The sequence below is a fragment of the Pristis pectinata genome, chromosome 20 (assembly GCF_009764475.1).
Source record: "Pristis pectinata isolate sPriPec2 chromosome 20, sPriPec2.1.pri, whole genome shotgun sequence".
Classification (NCBI taxonomy): Eukaryota; Metazoa; Chordata; class Chondrichthyes; order Rhinopristiformes; family Pristidae; genus Pristis; species Pristis pectinata.
In genome coordinates this window covers 13,653,873-13,672,650 of record NC_067424.1, presented here as the reverse complement: position 1 = coordinate 13,672,650, position 18,778 = coordinate 13,653,873, and the positions used below count along the sequence as shown (strand labels likewise).

Sequence of the window (18,778 nt, the reverse complement as noted above, 5' to 3'; positions counted from 1 at the left end):
AATGGGGTTGGAAAAAAATTAGCCATGATTGAATGGCGGAGCAGACACAATGGGCCAAAAGGCCTAATTCTGCTCCTATATCTTATGGTCTTATGGCAAGTGGGTCAGTAACCACTGGAAACTGATTAGCAAGAGAATCAGAGGTAACAGGAGGAAACATTATTTTACACAGCGAGTTGCAATCTAGTATGTACTGTAGGTATATTTTACACAGCATTTTTCCAGTGCTTTGAGATGCCTGCTGTAGGTAGTGCAGGAATGGGATGAATGGGATTGTTCTTTCAAGGAGCCAGTTCAAGTACGATGGGCCGAATGCCTTCATTCTCTGCCATTCTTTCTGACTCAGCCTTGAGTGAACACGAGAAGTTGAAGCAATTCCCTCTACCAGAACCAGTCGAAGACTTGCAGAAATGCCTCTCAGAGAAAGGATCCTTCACTGCATTTAAATCATTTTATTTGTGTGAGATATTTTCAGGCTGAGAGCACCCTTTCTAACTGAACACCTGTATGTGCAAATCAAATATCCAATGACACACTCACAAAAACCCAGCTCAGAAAACCTGCCTCAAAGTGAAACGTTAAATAAATTACAATGTTCTCTTGGCAAACAGCTGGGAAACAAAGTTCAGAAATTTTGTTTTTGTTTTATTGTGAAACCAAATAAAGGCCAAGGCCCAAATAACAAACAGTGTAATAATCCTTGCCAAGTGTAACATAGTGAAAGCCTAGTCCCAAAGAATGTATGAGAATGCGTGATAGTTTGCAAGCAAGGATTAAGTAAGAAAGTTTCTTCCAGCTTAAATAAGGAAGTTTGCCCTCATTTTTACTTCCACAATCTCCAAAATAATTTTAAGTTTCAGTGTTGCTCAGTAGCTTATTAAGAAGCACTTGCACTTCTACTTCAGAAGCTCGTAGGCCTGAGTCCTGCCCTCAAGACTTGAGTCCCATTCAGCATGAAGGAGTGCCGCACTTTTGGAGGTGAAGTCTTTTGGATAAGATGTTAATCTCTCAGCTGAGCACAGCTGAATCAATGGCTCTATTTAGATGGGGTAAGTGGTATTCCACAATGTCCTGTCCAGTATTTATCCTTCAACTAAAATCATAGACAAACATTGCCATTTCCTTATTACAGTGCTGTTGTGAAAGCTTGCGGGGCACTACAGTTCCCATGATACAACTGTGACTATACTTTAAAATTGTTTTGTGATGTGTTTAAGTCATGAAAGGTGCCAAACTTAAACCTTCACCTGTAAGACTGGGGGCCAGGAAGGAAGATTGGGTGGTCAGATGCATATTGGGTTTTGAGCAGGAGATGAGATTCATGAATACGATGAGTTTAGTAAGGGTATGAGCGGAGACAGGAGAGAAAGGTATATGTTTAAGGTTAAGGCAGGAAGGTGGAAATATTTGGTTTGATGGAGGAGAAGGAAGGGGTGCTGTCGAGGCCACTGGATGGGTTCTTAATCTTAATGCCAATTATCTGTGAGCTTTTTGTCTTATTGCAAAAGCAATAAGAGGGAATGAAAGGAAATGGTTGATATTGGGAAGAAAAGCCAGGAATTATCACTGCATAGCAGGATAATTGAGAGTGTAATCGGAAATCTTCTTGTTCTGGTTGATTCAATATTTTTATCTTCTTTGGCAGTCCCTTGGGAGGGTTCAGGGTGACTTGCTTCCACGCCAGTTCTTTGGATTCAAAGGTGGCTGATAAGGCCTAGGCTTTGATCAGCAGACTCTACCACAGGTTTGGGTGGGGCTGGTCGATGGGTCAGTTGGTGAGGTTGTCTAGGAGACTCTGCTCTTCCTCTGCCATTTTTGCTTGGCCTTAGCATGCTCCTGTCAAAGAGATTTGAGGTGCTTAGTTGCTTTCTCTATGCTCCTTCTCCATTATGAGTGCTCATGGCCCAGAGATTCCCATGAGGTGGTGACGATGTTATATTTTTTAAAGGAGGCTTCAAGAACATCCTTGAGGCATTTTCTGTTCTCCTGGAAATATTTTGCAGTGTCAGTGCTCAGTGTAGAGTGCCTGTTTTGGAAGTCTGGTGTCAGGCATGCAAACAATGTGGCCTGCGCATCGAAGCTAGTTGAGTGTAGCTACAGCCTCGATGCTGGGGATGTCGATGTTTGTTGTCCTGCCAATGGTTTCGGATGATTTTGTAAAGATAATGTTCGTGTTACCTCTCTAGTGCTTTGGGGTACTGCCGTAAGAAGTTAATTCCTTCAAAGCATAGAGGAGGGCAAGATGACTGCTGCCTGGAACCAGGTTTGAGGTCCTGATCTTCAAACACTCTTCACTTCAGACAGCCAAAGGCTGTACTGGCACACCAGATGTGGTGGTGAATTTAGCAATGGACATCTGCCTTCACTGAGAGGTCTCCAAGATATGGAATGGAACCCACATTTTCCAGTGTCTCTTTATGGACTTTTATTTTCTGGAGCCATTGCTGTTTAGTGGGATTTGATTGTGAGAGGACCTTTGTCATGAGGGTATTTAATGTCATATGATTCAGTGAAGGCCTTGATGATGATATGCATGTATGCAAGCGTTGTATACTACACCTCAATGACTCATGTCGGAGTGACCTTGGCTCTGGACTGGAGATGGTGAAGATTGAACAATTTCCCAGTTGTCCTGTAGATTGGCTCCACACATGTGGGGAGCTTGTCATAATGTTACACATCACTTTAACAAGAAGATAGAGTGTTGGGACAGTAATAAAACCTAATTTGATACCGTCTGTACCAAGATTGGGCTGTGGTGGACCTGTGGGTTAAAATTATGTCTTTTGGTTCATCATCAAGCATGTGAAGAATTACGAAAGGTTTCTGAGGGTAGCCAAATCTGAGTAGGATTATCCATAATTCCTCTTGGTTGACAAAAGGTTTAAAACTTTTTTGATGCTGCTTCCTGCATTTTTGTTTAATTAGTTACAGCAACAGCAGTTACAACCTGGATTCTCCAGCAGAGAGTGGTAAATTAGACCTTGCTCCCTGGATTTCAAACATTTAGAACATAGAAAAACTACAGCACAATTCAGGTCCTTCGGCCCACAAAGCTGTGCTGAACTTATTTTACCATGTCAAATTTGAGTGACACATTATTTACACTGGAACGTGGCAGGTAGTTCTTTCAGATAATCAGCAGGGTGTTTTTCTAAAAAGCTGCTAGGTGTGTAAGAACCAGCATTCGAGGAAATACCAGCCCTTCTCGCAAACCTCACACTTGAGTGCAAGCCTTTCTTAGAGAAAATATTCACTACCAACTTATCCAAGAATGACACTATGATGCTGGAGGAACTCAGCAAGCCAGGCAGCATCCATGGAGAAAAGCAGGTGGTCAATGCTTCAGGTCAGGACCTTTCTTCAGGACTTTTCTCCACGGATGCTGCCTGGCCTACTGAGTTCCTCCGGCATCATAGTGTTTTTCATCTAGATTCCAGCATCCGCTGTCCTTTGTTTCTCCCTTATCCAAGAACATTCTAGGCCCCTACAAATTGTAAGAGATAATAATTTTCTGGAATTAAGTCTAGAACTTAGAAGTATAATCAGGTATTGAAATATTTGTCCAACTGGTCAGTCAAACTATTTGTGGTTATGCTTCATGACAAAGGAATGTGTGTCAGCCACCTCAATCAGGCAAGTTGCAGAGGCAAATGCATTTCCCAGAAAAATAAAGTTGTTTTTTCCCCAGGAATATATTAAAAAAAACAATCTGCATTGAATCATACTTTACTTTTAACATATAAACCTTTCTTGTACATACTTGTGGGGGGAGAAACAACTCCTGAGTCAAAGAAGGAGGGAGTATTGGCCTGATCAGATGGTTTCTCAAAAGAACATCTTGAAAAAAATTTTAAGGATGAAGAGAGCCAGAAGCTCAGTAATTTCCTTATAACTCACTTTCCCCATTTTAAATATTCCTTAAAAACTAGCACTTTGACGAAGCTTTCAGACACCTATCTTGGTATCTCCATTCTGATTCAATTTTAATTGTTGTTTACTTACTCTCCCGTGAAGAACTTTGGTACACAATATATTCTTATGTATACAATCTTAGGTATGTTTTATTGAATGTTTTCAGTTAAGGCCACCAGAATCATGACACAGGGAATATGAAGTCCGGAGGGAACAGGATCTGATTTACTGCCTTCTGCTGGCAAATCCAGGTTTTATTGCTGGAACTAGACTAAACCAGAACATGGACGTCATAGGTAGGCAACAGCTACAAAGAGAGGAAGGTAGGGCTAATATTCCTGCGACTGGTTATTAGAACAATGGGAGAGTTAGAATGATGTACATTGTGGTAGTGAAGTTTAGAGTACATATTGATGGCTGGATGGTGCAATGTGTCACTAGTGTGTAGGAAGCTGTATGAAAAACACCATGATGCTGGAGGAATTCAGCAGGCCAGGCAGCATCCATGGAGAAAAGCAGGCGGTCAACATTTCGGGTCAGGACCCTTCTTCAGGACTGAAGATAGGAAAAGGGGAAGCCCAATATATAGGAGGGAAAAGGAGAGCAGTGATAGGTGGACAAAAGAGGGGAGGTCGGGTGGGCACAGGGTGGTGATAGGTAGATGTAGGTAAGAGATAGTGATAGGCAGGTGTGGGGGAGGAGGGGAGAGCAGATCCAAAGGTAAGGAGAGAAAGGGAAAAAAAAGGAGTAGAAAGAAGAGAGATAGCCTCGGAAAGGGAAGAAAAGGAGAAGCATGGTTGGGGGGTGGGGTTTGTGGGGAAGGGGGGTGGAGATTACTTAAAGTGGGAGAATTCAATGTTCATGCCGTTAGGCTGCAATGTTCCAAGATGGAAAATGAGGTGCTGTTCCTCCAGTTTGTGCTTGGAATTCTCCTGGCAGTGGAGGAGGCCGAGGACTGACATATCAGTGATAGTGTGGGAGGGGGAGTTGAAGTGACTGGCAATGGGGAGATGCAGATCGCGGTTACGGACAGAGCGCAGGTATTCTGCAAAACGGTCACCTAGTCCGAAGCCAGTAGGAAGCTGTGAATGGTGGTGTATTCCTTGGCGGTTGGGTGGTAGCTTCGAGGAGCAAGATGGTTCAGTGTGCCCCCACGGGCTGGGCAGTTCAAAGTGCCCACCATCCCTACCAGTGACAGGTCAGAATGGCATGTGCCCTGCTGATCTGCCACCTTCCTGATTCCTTTCTTGTATTTTACAATTAAGAGAGGTGGGTTAAATGAGCAAGGAAAAAAGAAACTGACCAGGTGAAACACAAAGGTGAACCTGGCTCTACATTCCTTTGTCTCACAGCTCAGCACACCAAGGCCACCACTGACTCTTCAAATACAGACTTATCAAGGTTTAAATACTTCCATGGTGTCAGAGTTTTGTTTACAAATGAAGATGTCAATAGTGGATCCATCGTTCCCCCTAGTGGCTGTGTGATGCAGTGTAAGCACAGAGTTATGTCATTGGTTTCTGAGCCTTTTGGGGTAAACACTGAATGGGGGCTTCACGATAAGGCAAAGAAATAAAAATGACTCATGGCTGAGCTAGTCAGTTGATCTGTTCCTGTCCAGCTGAGCTATAATAGCAGAGCTTACGAGTAGGTCCCAACCTATCTCAAGAAAAGCAAAAGATATACCTTCATATTTGGGCCAATACACCGCACAGTTACTAGAAACATAATCATTATAAGTTTGTAGTTCTCCCCTCTAACTTCAAGATGAGAAGCAACAAACTGCTTAGGTGTGAGCATCAAGTTACAGAGGTACACAGACAGATGTGAATGGGGCACGCTCTGAGGAAAAGGAGTTCAATCTGGGGAAATGTGAGCTCATCCAATTTACGATTCAAGAAAATTGGGATGTTCGGAAAATAGTGATCATGTAGAGCTTTGGAGGAACAAAGAGATTTGAGTGCCCAGGTACAGAAATAACTGGAATACAGGTATAGAAAGGATAATGGGGTGCTGAATATAAACTGGACTGGAATACAAAGGTTATACTTCAGTAATTTACAGCCTTTGAAAGACTCCATTTGAAGTTCAGTTCAGTGCGTCACACATCAGGAAAAATTTTTTTTTCTTTAAGAAGTTACAATGCTCATTTACCAGAATGATACCAGGGCTCAACCAGAATGAGAACTTTGCATGAATTTCTTTCATTTGAGAATGTTGAGCAATCATGTAGTTGACATTTAAAATGCTAATAGGGGGTCAAGGAGAAAAATAGGACAATCTTATAATTAGAGCCAGATAACTCAGTAATGAAATTAATCAGCACTTTTTCCACCTAGTATGTTGGAGGAAGCCTAAACTTTATTCCCCAGAAGATTAGTATATTGCAGTCAGTATTGCTCCAAATTTGATTATTCCAATGGATTTTTGCAGTGCCAGAGCAGGACTGTTTCCAGAATTTATATCTGATTATTCTGTTTATGACCTTCACCTTTAACTTATTTAGGCAATAATAAATTTTATTTCAAGTCCACCCCCAAAAACCACATTTCAAAAAGCACTGTTCATATTCCACCAATCCTCATCCTTCTACCCTCTGGAAAGTTCAAAAAGATTGATGTTAACAATCTGAAGAGCTAATGTCTTCAGCAAAGCATCATAGAACTATAGAACAGAGCAGAAGGTCATTCAACTCATTGTCTGGTAGAACTCACCAATTAATACAACTCTCCAGCTCTTTCCTTATAGGAATGGTGTCACTTGTGTCACAGTCAGTAGCATTCTCACCTCTGGGTTTGTCTCACTCTAGGGACAAACACAGACTTTGCAGTTGACACTTCTCTTCAGAATTAAAAGTTTGGTCTATTGTCCCATGTACAATTCCAGTCGATAAGACTGGATACAGACGAGTCTATAATCTCTGACGTCACAAGACATTTCTGCTGGAGTTTCTCAAGACAGTGTATGGATCAACCATCCAAAAGCTTCCACAATATCATTCCCTCCATCATATAATGAAACATGGGAATGTTTACAACTAATTACAGTGTTCAGTTCTATTCATAATTCCCCACATAGTGAAGCAGTTCATGTTCCAAGATCAGACAATATTCAGGTCAATAAGCAGCATTCATGCCACAGAGATGAGAGGCAACAACCTCCTCCAGTAAAGGACTCCAACCAGCTGTCCTTGACACTCAAAGGCAATACCATCACAACAACCCATTAAGATCCTAGGAGTGAGCCCATTGACCAGAAGTTTAGGCAGACCAGTCACATAAATGCTGTGGCCACAAAAGCAAGGAAGTAGCTGACCTAACTCCCTAAAGCCTTTGCACTACCTAAATTTGTGATGATATACTCTGCAATGGCCTGGATGAGTGCAACTCCCACAACACCAAAGCTCAACACCATCCAGGATGAAGCAGCCCATGGTTGCCACTCAATCCACCACCTTAAACTTCCACAACATCCACCACCGGATACTGTGGCTGCAATTTGTACCACCTACAAGATTCATTGCAGGAATTTTCCAAGGGTTCTTCAAGAGCAGCAGGCATATATGAATGCTACCTCTTAAAGTTTCCCTCCATGTCACATGCCATCTCTCCTTTATCATTGCCAGTCAAATTGCTGGAACTCTGTCTAAAGGCACTGTGAAAGCACCTTTACCTCATGGAATGCATTGGTCCCGTAAGTCAGCTCACCACCATCTTCTCATTTGTAATTTGGGATTATCAATAAATACTGGCTTTGCCAGCAACACCCACTTCTGATGAACAAAGACAAAAACTAAGGGAAACTTAATGTGCTGTTTACAGCACCAGCGACCCAGGTTCATTTCTGTCACTGTCTGTAAGGAGTTTGTACGTTCTCCCCGTGTCTGCGTGGGTTTCCTCCGGGTGCTCCGGTTTCCTCCCACATTCCAAAGACATATGGGTTAGGAGCTGCGTGCCTGCTATGTTGGTGCCGGAAGAGTGGCGACACTCGCGGGCTGCCCCCGGCACGTTCTCAGTAACGCAAAAGACACATTTCACTGTGTGCTTCGATGTACATGTGACTAATAAATAAATATCTTATCTTCTGGCTTCAATAATGAAGGAATTAAACCAGAGCACAATTCGAACATTAGGTCTAGCACACAAGAACAATTTGACTGGGAAAACATAATGGACATGCAGTCCAAGGATGTATGTTACTTTTAACAAATAATTGTTTCAGCAGTTCTATTAAAATGTCATAATGGAAGTTCCATATCATGAATTCCACATATATTTTTAAAAGTTATGTGTCTCTTACTTGTGATTAAACCGGCAAACCAGTGTATTGTACACTAGGTTCTCATCATCTGCTGACTTACTATTCGCGGATTCGAGTTCTTGGGAGTCAGCTGTGTATTTCTGGTGGAAATAGGTGGCGTGCACCACACAAAATGCTGGAGGAACTCAACGGATCAGGCAGCATCTGTGGAGGGAGATGGACAGTCGACGTTTCGGGTCGAGACCCTTTATCAGGACTGGAAAGAAAGAGGGGAGATAGCTGATATAAAAAGGTGGAGGGGGGGAATGGGTGGAAGGAGAGCTGGCAGGTGATAGGTAGATCCAGGTGAGGGGGGATGATAGGCAGGTGGGGGGGGGGGTGAGTGGGAATGATGTAAGAAGCTAGGAGATGACAGGTGGGTGCCAAAGGGCTGAAGAAGATGGAATCTGATAGGAGAGGACAATAAAGGGAAGGAGGTGAGGTGGGAGGAATGTGAAGGGAAGGGGTTGAGCAAGAGCTAGCAAGCGGTCCGTGGTTTCAGGTGAGGAGGGGAGAGTATTGGTGTTGGTTTATTATTGTCACTTGTACCGAGGTACAATGAAAAACCTGTCTTGCATACCGATCGTACAGATCAATTCATTACATAAGTGACAGAGGCTGTGAGGAGGTAGGTGGAGGCGACAAAGGGCTAGAGATGAAGTTAAAAGTAATTAAGAAATGTTTGGTAATGCAGCCGGAGACCGGGTCTGGAGTGTGGGCTAGGTGTGCTGAGAATTCTGCTGCTGGCCGCTCCCGTGGTAGCCACCAGCCGCCCTGAATGGTGAAAAAAGTCTCTTTTTAGCAAGGCTGCAGTAAATCAAAAGCAAACCGCGGTTGTTTTGACAAACTGAAGCGTACAAGCTGAAACTTGCATAGAAGTTGTTATATCCACGGAGGGGGTTGGCCGCTGTATGTCATTGCAGCCGTAGTGTCATTGCTAGTGGCTTTTGCGGTATCCGTGATTTTTGTTGTCCACGGAAAGCCTGTGCCTCTATCCCTCGCAGGTAAATAGTGTAGTTAATTATCCTATAACTGCCAAAAGATCATCAACTTTAAACATTGACTGTTTCTCTCTGTACCACAGCTGGTACCTAACCGCTGAGTAGTATTTGTTTTTATTTTGGTCTTGGGCAAGGACTGAGGACAAGGGTCAACATAAATCTCGCAGAGAAGGGCAGGGTCAGATATACGTAAACGGCAAGTAACTTTGGATATGACAGAGAAGAAACTATAACTCAAAACCACATCCCGTGAATGAATAAGTAAAAGACGTAAAACATAATTCCTACAAATACATTTCAGAACTGAAATTATCGGAGACCGTGGAAGAAACAACACAGCGTTCTACGGAACTGAATCAAGAAGTGGATTCAAAGACAATAACACGTTTCTTCCAGAAGATCAAAGACACTTAAAAACACGTAGACAGGTTAAATCTATAAATATGAATAGGCGGAACACCTTTTCAAAAAAAAAGCAGCGGAGTGTTTTTAAATATGGTATATACGCGCGAGCAGATTAGTTAGCGCTCATTAAACAAGGTGCTGATGTTCTAGCAGTTCTCCACAATTCCCAATAGGTATTATCATGTAACGCACAACTAAAACAAGTACGCTCGTATCAATATACAGTACTAGCAGTAAACTCGTTTCATCTCTTCTTTCGACACCACTAGTCTCCGTTGCGAGATAGCTAAGAACAGGCAAGGGAGGGTCAATTTTAATATTGCGGAGACACTTCCCCAAATGACATGCTCACGTCGAGAATCCAAAGTCCGAAGAGTGCTCCCATCAACTCGGGCTCAAAACTACATTCTCAGTGAAGTCAAGAAAGTCGAAACAGAGTGAAGTGAATTATGCTTCAGTCGCTGGAACAGTAACTGGTGCGAGAGTCAGAATGAAGTTGCTCAAATGGTGCTGTGTTTAAAACAGGTATCGTTTTCAAACCTTGAGCCTGCATTGTCTAACTGCAATTCACTCCGCAAAACTTTTAAATACTGGAAATATCTAAAAGATGTATTTGGAGGTTAAAAAGTGCACGATCTGGACAATAGCCGGAGCAGAACAGGCTCAGCAAGCAGAGTGGAAGTTTACTTCTGCCTGGTGGAGGACTCCTCCTATATCCCACAATCCTTCAGGCTGGCCGGACAAATATGGCGGAGGGGGGTTCGGCCGGGTTCGTTGAGCGGCTGAAGCGGTGCGTCAGTTGGTCTTGGACCTACTTGTGGGCTCTCTGGTTCATCCTGGTGCTTGGCCTCCTCTACATCCTGCGGGCACCGCTCAAGCTGCAGGAGAATCTCAGCGCAGGTAGGCGGCAGATTGATCCGCACTCCGGTCCCGTCCCGTCCCGTCCTTTCCGCCGCGGCTCCCACAGCCAGAACCGCGCAGCGCCGGCATCGGCCTCCGTGAGGAACCGGGTGTCACCCCCAACCCAGCGGCTGCCGGCCCCAGGTGCCGTCCATCGTCTCACCCACCCCGGGAATCTGGGCAAGCTCTGGCACACGCTGTCATTGCTATCTGTGTATGCAATGGCACACACTCCGGGATCCGGACAGCTACTGGCACACACTGTCATTGGGATCTGGGCGTGCAATGGCACACACTGTCCTGGGATCTGGGAATGCAATGGCACACACTGTCATTGGGATCTGGGAATGCAATGGCACACACTCCGGGATCCGGACAGCTACTGGCACACACTGTCATTGGGATCTGGGCATGCAATGGCACACACTGTCATTGGGATCTGGGCATGCAATGGCACACACTGTCATTGGGATCTGGGCATGCAATGGCACACACTGTCCTGGGATCTGGGAATGCAATGGCACACACTGTCATTGGGATCTGGGAATGCAATGGCACACACTGTCCTGGGATCTGGGCATGCAATGGCACACACTGTCATTGGGATCTGGGCATGCAATGGCACACACTGTCCTGGGATCTGGGAATGCAATGGCACACACTGTCATTGGGATCTGGGCATGCAATGGCACACACTGTCCTGGGATCTGGGAATGCAATGGCACACACTGTCATTGGGATCTGGGCATGCAATGGCACACACTGTCCTGGGATCTGGGAATGCAATGGCACACACTCTGGGATCTGGACAGCTACTGGCACACACTGTCATTGGGATCTGGGCATGCAATGGCACACACTGTCCTGGGATCTGGGAATGCAATGGCACACACTGTCATTGGGATCTGGGCATGCAATGGCACACACTGTCCTGGGATCTGGGAATGCAATGGCACACACTGTCATTGGGATCTGGGCATGCAATGGCACACACTGTCCTGGGATCTGGGAATGCAATGGCACACACTCCGGGATCTGGACAGCTACTGGCACACACTGTCATTGGGATCTGGGCATGCAATGGCACACACTGTCATTGGGATCTGGGCATGCAATGGCACACACTGTCCTGGGATCTGGGCATGCAATGGCACACACTGTCATTGGGATCTGGGCATGCAATGGCACACACTGTCCTGGGATCTGGGCATGCAATGGCACACACTGTCATTGGGATCTGGGCATGCAATGGCACACACTGTCCTGGGATCTGGGAATGCAATGGCACACACTGTCATTGGGATCTGGGCATGCAATGGCACACACTGTCCTGGGATCTGGGAATGCAATGGCACACACTCTGGGATCTGGACAGCTACTGGCACACACTGTCATTGGGATCTGGGTGTGCAATGGCGCACTGTCATTGGGATCTGGGTGTGCAATGGCACACACTGTCATTGGGATCTGGGCATGTAGTGGCACACACTCTGGGATCTGGGCAGGCAGTGGCACAGGAATCTGGGCAGGCACTGGCACATGCAATCACTAGGACCTAGGCAGGCATTGGCAAATGCTGTCACTGGGATCTGTGCACACACTTTCACTGTAATCTAGGCACATGCTGCCATAGGGATCTGGACAGGTACTGGCACATGCTGTCACTGGGATCTGTGCACACACTATATCACTGTAATCTGGGTACATACTGCAGAAGGGATCTGAACAGGCACCGGCACTACGCTGTCACTGGCACGTGCTCTCTTTGTGATCTGGACAGGCACTGGCACATCTGACACTGGGATCTGTGCACATGCTATCACTGTAATCAGGACACTTGCTTCCACTTCCATAGGGATCTAAACTGGCACTGGCATTATGCTGTCACTGGCACATGCTGTCATTGGAATAAAGGGTGACATGAACATACCAGTATAAAGGCACTAGCACATGTTGTCAATGTAATATAGACACCTGTGGCACACAATGTCACTGTAATATTGATACAGCTTACACCAAAATAAACAGACATTGGCACACTTACTCAGTGCCTGAGAATTGAGAATGACTTTTTCACAACTCTTGTGTGTTCTGAGTTGGCTAATGGTGCCAAAGTAGGCCTGCAGTCTCTGTCACAGGTGTTGTAAGAGTTGCCTGATGCACTGGGTAAGTGGGTAGTTTGGGTGGTGGTGCAGACCTTCTGTTGTTTATGCAGGGTTTCTGTGTGTTCCCAACAAATGGACTTGAGAGTCATATATCATACAGCACGGAAACATTGTCTTCCTGAGCTACACCCATTTGCCTGTATTTAGTCCATATTCCTCTAAATATTCCTCTCCCTGTACCTGTCCAAACGTCTTTTAAACGTTGAAATTTTACCCTCCTCTACCACTTCTTCTGGCAGTTCGTTCCATATACCTATCACCCTTTGTGTGAAAAACTAACCTCTCAGGTCCCCTTTAAATCTTTCCCCTCTCACCCTAAAACGATGCCCTCAAGGCCTTCCCGAATACTTCTCCTTTGTTTCGAGTGGCCATGGGCCCGGGATTCCCACAAATCAGTGGGGATATTACACACTTTCAAGAAGGCTTTGGGAACATCCTTGAATTGTTTTCCTTGATAACCTAGTAATCTATTCCCAGCTTCATCGCAGTATGACTTTTCGTTTCAGGAGTCTGGTGTTAGACATGCAAATGATGTGGGCTGCACATTGGAGCCAACTGAGTGTAATTGCAGCATCATTGTTGGGGACGTTGGCCCCAACATCCTTATCCTGCCAATGGATTATGAGGATTTTGTGGAGGCAGTGTTATTGATAACTCTCTTGTGCTTTGAGGTGCCTGCAGTTGTCTAAAGCGTACAGGATGGCAGGGATCACAACAGCTTGATAGACAATGAGCTTTATGCCAGATTTGCGGTTGTTATTTTCAATCACACTTTTCCTCATATTTGAAGGCTATGGTGACACGCTGAAAGGACTGGTGATTTTCATCATCTACGTCTGCTTTCATTGTGACATGGCTCCCCAAGGTGTGGAAATTGATCTTGTCATGGACCTTTATTGTTAGAGGATGATGGTATATACTGGGGCAGGTCGGCAGAGGGGTATTTTGTGGATTTTAATTGTAAGGCCAATCCTCTCAGATGCCTTGGCAAACAAGTGAACATTGATTTGGAGTTTGGCCTCTAAAAGTGTGCATACCCAAGTATTGTCTGCAAACTGCAGCTCAATAACTTCGGTTATTGTGGCCTTGGTTCAGGTGTGGAGGAAACATAGGTTGAAGTCTACCATTTGTCCTGTAGAATAGCAGGAAACTTGTTGGAACTGAGCTGCATTATTGTGGTGAGAAAGATTGAGAAAAATATTGGGGCAATGATGCAATCTTGACCAACACTAATCTACACTGTTGGTGTGGTACTTTTGGTGAATATCACATCATATCATGAAACAGAGGTAAGATGGAGACACATTTTTGTGGACTGTCAATGTGTGAAGGATACTCAACAGTTCCCCTTGATCAAAGGGTTTTGTAAGATCAAAAAGGGCCATGTATAGTGGGTAATGCTGTCCCTGCATTTCTGTTGGAGTTGACATCTATTGTGTATTCTCTCTGTGCTTCAGAGAGCAGCTTTTCAGCCACTAGGATAGACGATTGAGGAGGACTCTGATGGTGACTTTCTCTATCGTGAACCACATGGAGAGCCCTCTGTTATTGCCACAATCATTTTTGTCTCCTTTCTTGAAGAAGGTCATGATGATGGCATCTCAGTCCCCTGACATATTCTTCTCTTCATTGATGTGGAGGTGATGTTGTGAATTTGTGACTGAAATTTCTCTCTGCCAACTTCAGCTGTGTAACTGCTTGATCCTGAAGCCATTTTGTTTCGTAGTGGACATGTGGCCTTTTTGAATTCCTGTCGGTCGGTGTGGCAGAGATGCTGGACAAGATGGTTTGCTATGGAATGGAATCAAGGGCACTAATGTCAAAGACTGAATCAAGCTTGAGGAGTTTTTTGAAGTGTTCCTTCCAGCATGTGCTGACTGCCTTTCTGTCCTTCATGAGTTTACTTCCATTCTCATCTCTCAGGTGAGTGATCCCCTAGGTGTTTAAATCATTGTTGCCCTTGACAGCATTGAAGAATCTACATGTGCCATGGATATAAACAAGTTGCTGGACCTCCTGTGCTCTTTCTATCATCGTCTGTTCTTTGGGTCATGAGTTTTCTGTTGGACCTGTAGAGCTGTTTCTTTTCTCAAGACATAGTGGAGTTTCCAATCCAAGAATACCACATGTTGAGGTTAATTAACCTTTGGGTCTCCAACTCATTTGCATGTAACCAGTCTGACACATGAATAATGGCAGACATTGACGCAGTGGAACTAATAAGACACACTAGCTGACTGCCACAGGAATATGGACAGGCACTGGCACACATTGCCACTGGAATATGGGAAGTTACTGATTCACATTGTCATTGGGATATAGTCAGACACTTGCACACACTGTCACAGAATTATTGAAACACTAGTACAGTGTCACCAGAATACAAGTGGAGACTGGTCCACACTTTCACAGGTTAAAATCACTGGAGTATGTGCAGGTGTTGGTACATCCTGCTACTAGAAATACAGGCACATTGTCATTGGATTCTGGACAGACACAGTGGCACACAATATTACTGGAATAAAGGCAGACTGAGATGGATTGTCAGTGGACAATAGGCAGACTGCACATTTACTGGAAAATGTATGCGTAATGGCAATAACAACTGTTGCTCTAACTTAAAGCATCTCTGTCTATGATTTTCTCGGTCTTGTAATAGCTTTTCTTAATCATTTACTCTGTAGGTGCACTGGAAAATTAAATGAAGCACGGAATAATATAGAGCTTATTCTATCTGAGTTCTTTAGACAAATGGTTAAATTTTGTGTGAGTTGCTGTGAATATATATTGACTTGCAGTAAATCCCAGAGGTTGGTTGAAAAATGCTGGATGTTAAAATATATGATCTCTGCAACTTTTCCCTCCTTGTTTCCTTCTATTGATGTCATCTGTTCAACAATCTTCACACAGATGCCCACCCATTGCTGTATTCTGGTGCACTTTTATACCTTTGCTGCCTTTCTGTTAACACAATCACATTTGTATAGAGAGAATGTGAGGGAAGGGCATGTGTTCTTTAATCCTTTTATTGTGTTGCCTGTGAACACTGCTCTTCCTGTGTGATTAAATTCAAAGCAGTTTCAATTTCTTTATTGTGTCTTTTAATAAATAACATTAAATAATGGAACACATTTGTGTGAAGAACATATGTAAACACCAATGTTTCTAAAGCATCCTGATCCCTCTGCCTTTAGTATGATCATTGACCACTCATCTTGGTTCACTAAGAAGTGAGCAGTGTTGCCTTGGGTTTTAATTATTTATTTCTCCTTGGGAGGGGAACCTTGTCATATGACAATACTATTTTGTATCCATAACAAGAGAATGTTACAAGCTGGTTCTGGTTCAGTACAGTAAGTCAAGTCATGACAACAGAACATGTGGACATAGGCTAAAACTGGTAAAATACCAATAAACAACAAAGAATGTCTTTGAATTAATGGACTGAATGATGCCTTCCCATGTTGTATGATTTTGGCATCAGCAATGGCATCAACGATGCAGAATTACAAAGCTCCTATTGATGTATTAAAATGTCCCAGTGTTGCACAAATAGTAACAAACTGTATTTGAAATCGAGCATGCAAGTAGCTATTATGCAGGAAAATAATTCAGAGCCCAGGTAACTGAAGGCAGGACCACTGGTGATAGAGCAGTTTAGAGTAAGGATTTGACAGAAGCCAGAATTGGACAAATGGAGAGATCATGGATAATTGTCAAGTAAATCTGATTATTATTTGGAAGTTTGCTTCTGATAGAAGATGAAAAGCAAAAATCTTAGCGATTCGTGATCCAGTAATGTTAAATTAAGAAGGTGTTTATTTTCTTCATTGAATGAAGTGAAAGGACCGAATGACCTTTGGACCTTAGGTTGCAACTGAATCAAAGAGCCAAATCACTGAATCTTCACACAGGCAGTCACTGCTGGGGTGGAGGTGGTGGGGGGGGGGGGGGGTGGAATGTTGAGGAATGGCTAAGGGGGGGGGGTAAGGGTGTGGCTGGGGTGAGGGGCCGGTGGGGAAGGTAAGAGTGGGGGAATGCTGGGGGGGAACAGGTGGATGTGAGGATGGGGCGGAACAGGGGTGGGAAGAAGGCAGTGGGGATGGACTTATGGGGAGGGATTGAGAGGTGGTGGGAAGGGATGGGATATAGGATGGCTGGGAGGGGAGTGACAGCCAAAGGGACTGTTGGAGGGAAGGGTAGTAGCGAAGCTGGGGGAGGGCAGAAAAGTGGAAGGGGATGGGCTGGGGGACAAAGGTAGAGGGGAGGGGTGAATGCAATGAGGATGCCTGATGATCTGGCCTAAGGTTTTATATGAAATATATTTAAGCTTATATGTGACCTGTGTTGTGTGTCAGTATTTCAGAATTCCTGATGGTGCTGAAACTAATAAGTGGGTCTGATCTAGATTGGATATTATTGAATATTGTGATTAGTGAATCAGTGTCAAATTGCTGCTGAAATGTTGTTCATTGTCAGGTATAGTGAATTTAATAGATTGTCCTGCTTTTATGTACAGCTGTTCCCCTGATCACTGATGTGCATTGAGTAAGAAACAGTCTGCTGGAGGGACTCATTGGGTTGAGCAGCATCTGTGGGAGGAAAGGAATTGTTGACGTTTCACATTGAAACCTTGCATCAGGACTGAGCGTGGAGAGGCGAGATGGCCAGTATAGAGGAGAAGGGGAGTGGTGAGAAAGCAGTGATTGGTGGACTGAGGAGGGGTGTAAGATGACAGGCATGTTGCCCCAGATAGGGGAGGAGAGCAGGGTAGGAGTCGGGAGTGAGGAAGTCCAGATGGATCTTCAGCTACCTGGAGTCAGGTGGGAGAGCGAGGAAGTCCAGATGGAACTTCGGCTGCCTGCAGATGGGCAAGTTACTGATCCTTTGTGGAGGTCAGGAACACGAAGAGCCACTGGTTGCAGGAATGGATTCAGTGGAGGATGAAGAAGAACTGTGGATCCCAGCACATTTGGGAAAGTGAGGCCCGGAGCTGTGGGAGAGAAAGAAAAAGGCCAGAAGGCACTGATGTATGGCAGAGATGGTAGAGCGTAGGACACAGAAGGAAAGGAATTGTTGACATTTTGGGATGAAACCCTGCATCAGGACTGGGAGCGGAGAGGCGAGATGGCCAGTGTAAAGAACCCAAACTCCACCCCTGCTCTCCTCCCCTACCTGGCACAAACAGCCTGTCATCTTACACCCCTCCTCAGTCCACTAATCACCTTGGACTCCTTGCTCACCACTCCCTTCTCCTCTTTATACTGGCTATTCCTTTCCTCCTACAGATGCTGCTTGACCCCCTGAGTCCCTCCAGCACATTGTTTGTTGCTCCAGATTCCAGCATCTCAGAACACTCTCAACAGTTCTGGGCACTATACCTTAGGAAGGTAGGAAGGATGGATTGGCCTTGGAGGACAGCAGAGATTTACTTGAATTTATATTTGGGCATGGAGGTTTGTGTTCCGAGGAGCAACTCCATGGAGCTTTGAAAATTTGATTGGAAATTTTAAGATATTTAGGGAACTTGATGGAGTATTACAGAAATTCAAGGCACAGATCATCAACCCCTGTTCTTGTTGGCCAAAACGGAATCTCTTTAGGTTACTCCTACTTCCCAGCTTTTAGTCTGAAGCATTATAGGTTAGGGCTCTTTAAGTGGTCATCAAAGTACTTTTTGCCTTTCAGGCAGTGGGTTCCAGACTCCTACTTCTTCACCATCCTTTAACACAGGGATTTCCAAATCTCCAATACACTTGGTTGAAGAGTATTTTTCTCCATTCCCCTCTAATTCTTCTGTCATTCGACTGGCCTCTGGTTATCAAATAATATGCCAAGAGAAATAGGTACGTCCCATTCCCTTGTCTAGCAATTTTATACACAATTAAACCTTCCCTCAGTCTCTCTTGTTCTCTCCTGGTGACTATAATTGTCCAGCCTTCGCAATATCTTCTAAAATGCATCCTTCAGAGTGCTACCACATCTTCTCTATAATTTGCTGACCAGTATGATACTTAGTTGTGGCCTAACTATTGTTCTAGCATGTTTTGTCTGAGTTTATCTTCTCTGTCTCAATTGTTAATGGCAGGTATT

General features: G+C 44.4%; 1 protein-coding gene across 3 annotated transcripts in view; it reads left to right on the top strand.

Annotated features, from left to right (window-relative positions):
• The first annotated feature begins 901 nt into the window (after positions 1-901).
• LOC127580729 (suppressor of tumorigenicity 7 protein homolog) overlaps positions 902-18,778 on the top strand; it is a 129,959-nt gene continuing 112,082 nt past the window's right edge. The window contains exon 1 of one of the 3 annotated variants that reach the window (XM_052034527.1): positions 902-1,049. In XM_052034527.1, the coding sequence (XP_051890487.1) occupies positions 998-1,049 (52 nt within the window). In that variant the 5' untranslated portion in view covers positions 902-997. Of the gene's footprint in view, positions 1,050-9,940; positions 10,521-18,778 lie in introns of those variants that run through there. The other 2 variants (XM_052034528.1, XM_052034526.1) reach the window with 2 other exon arrangements.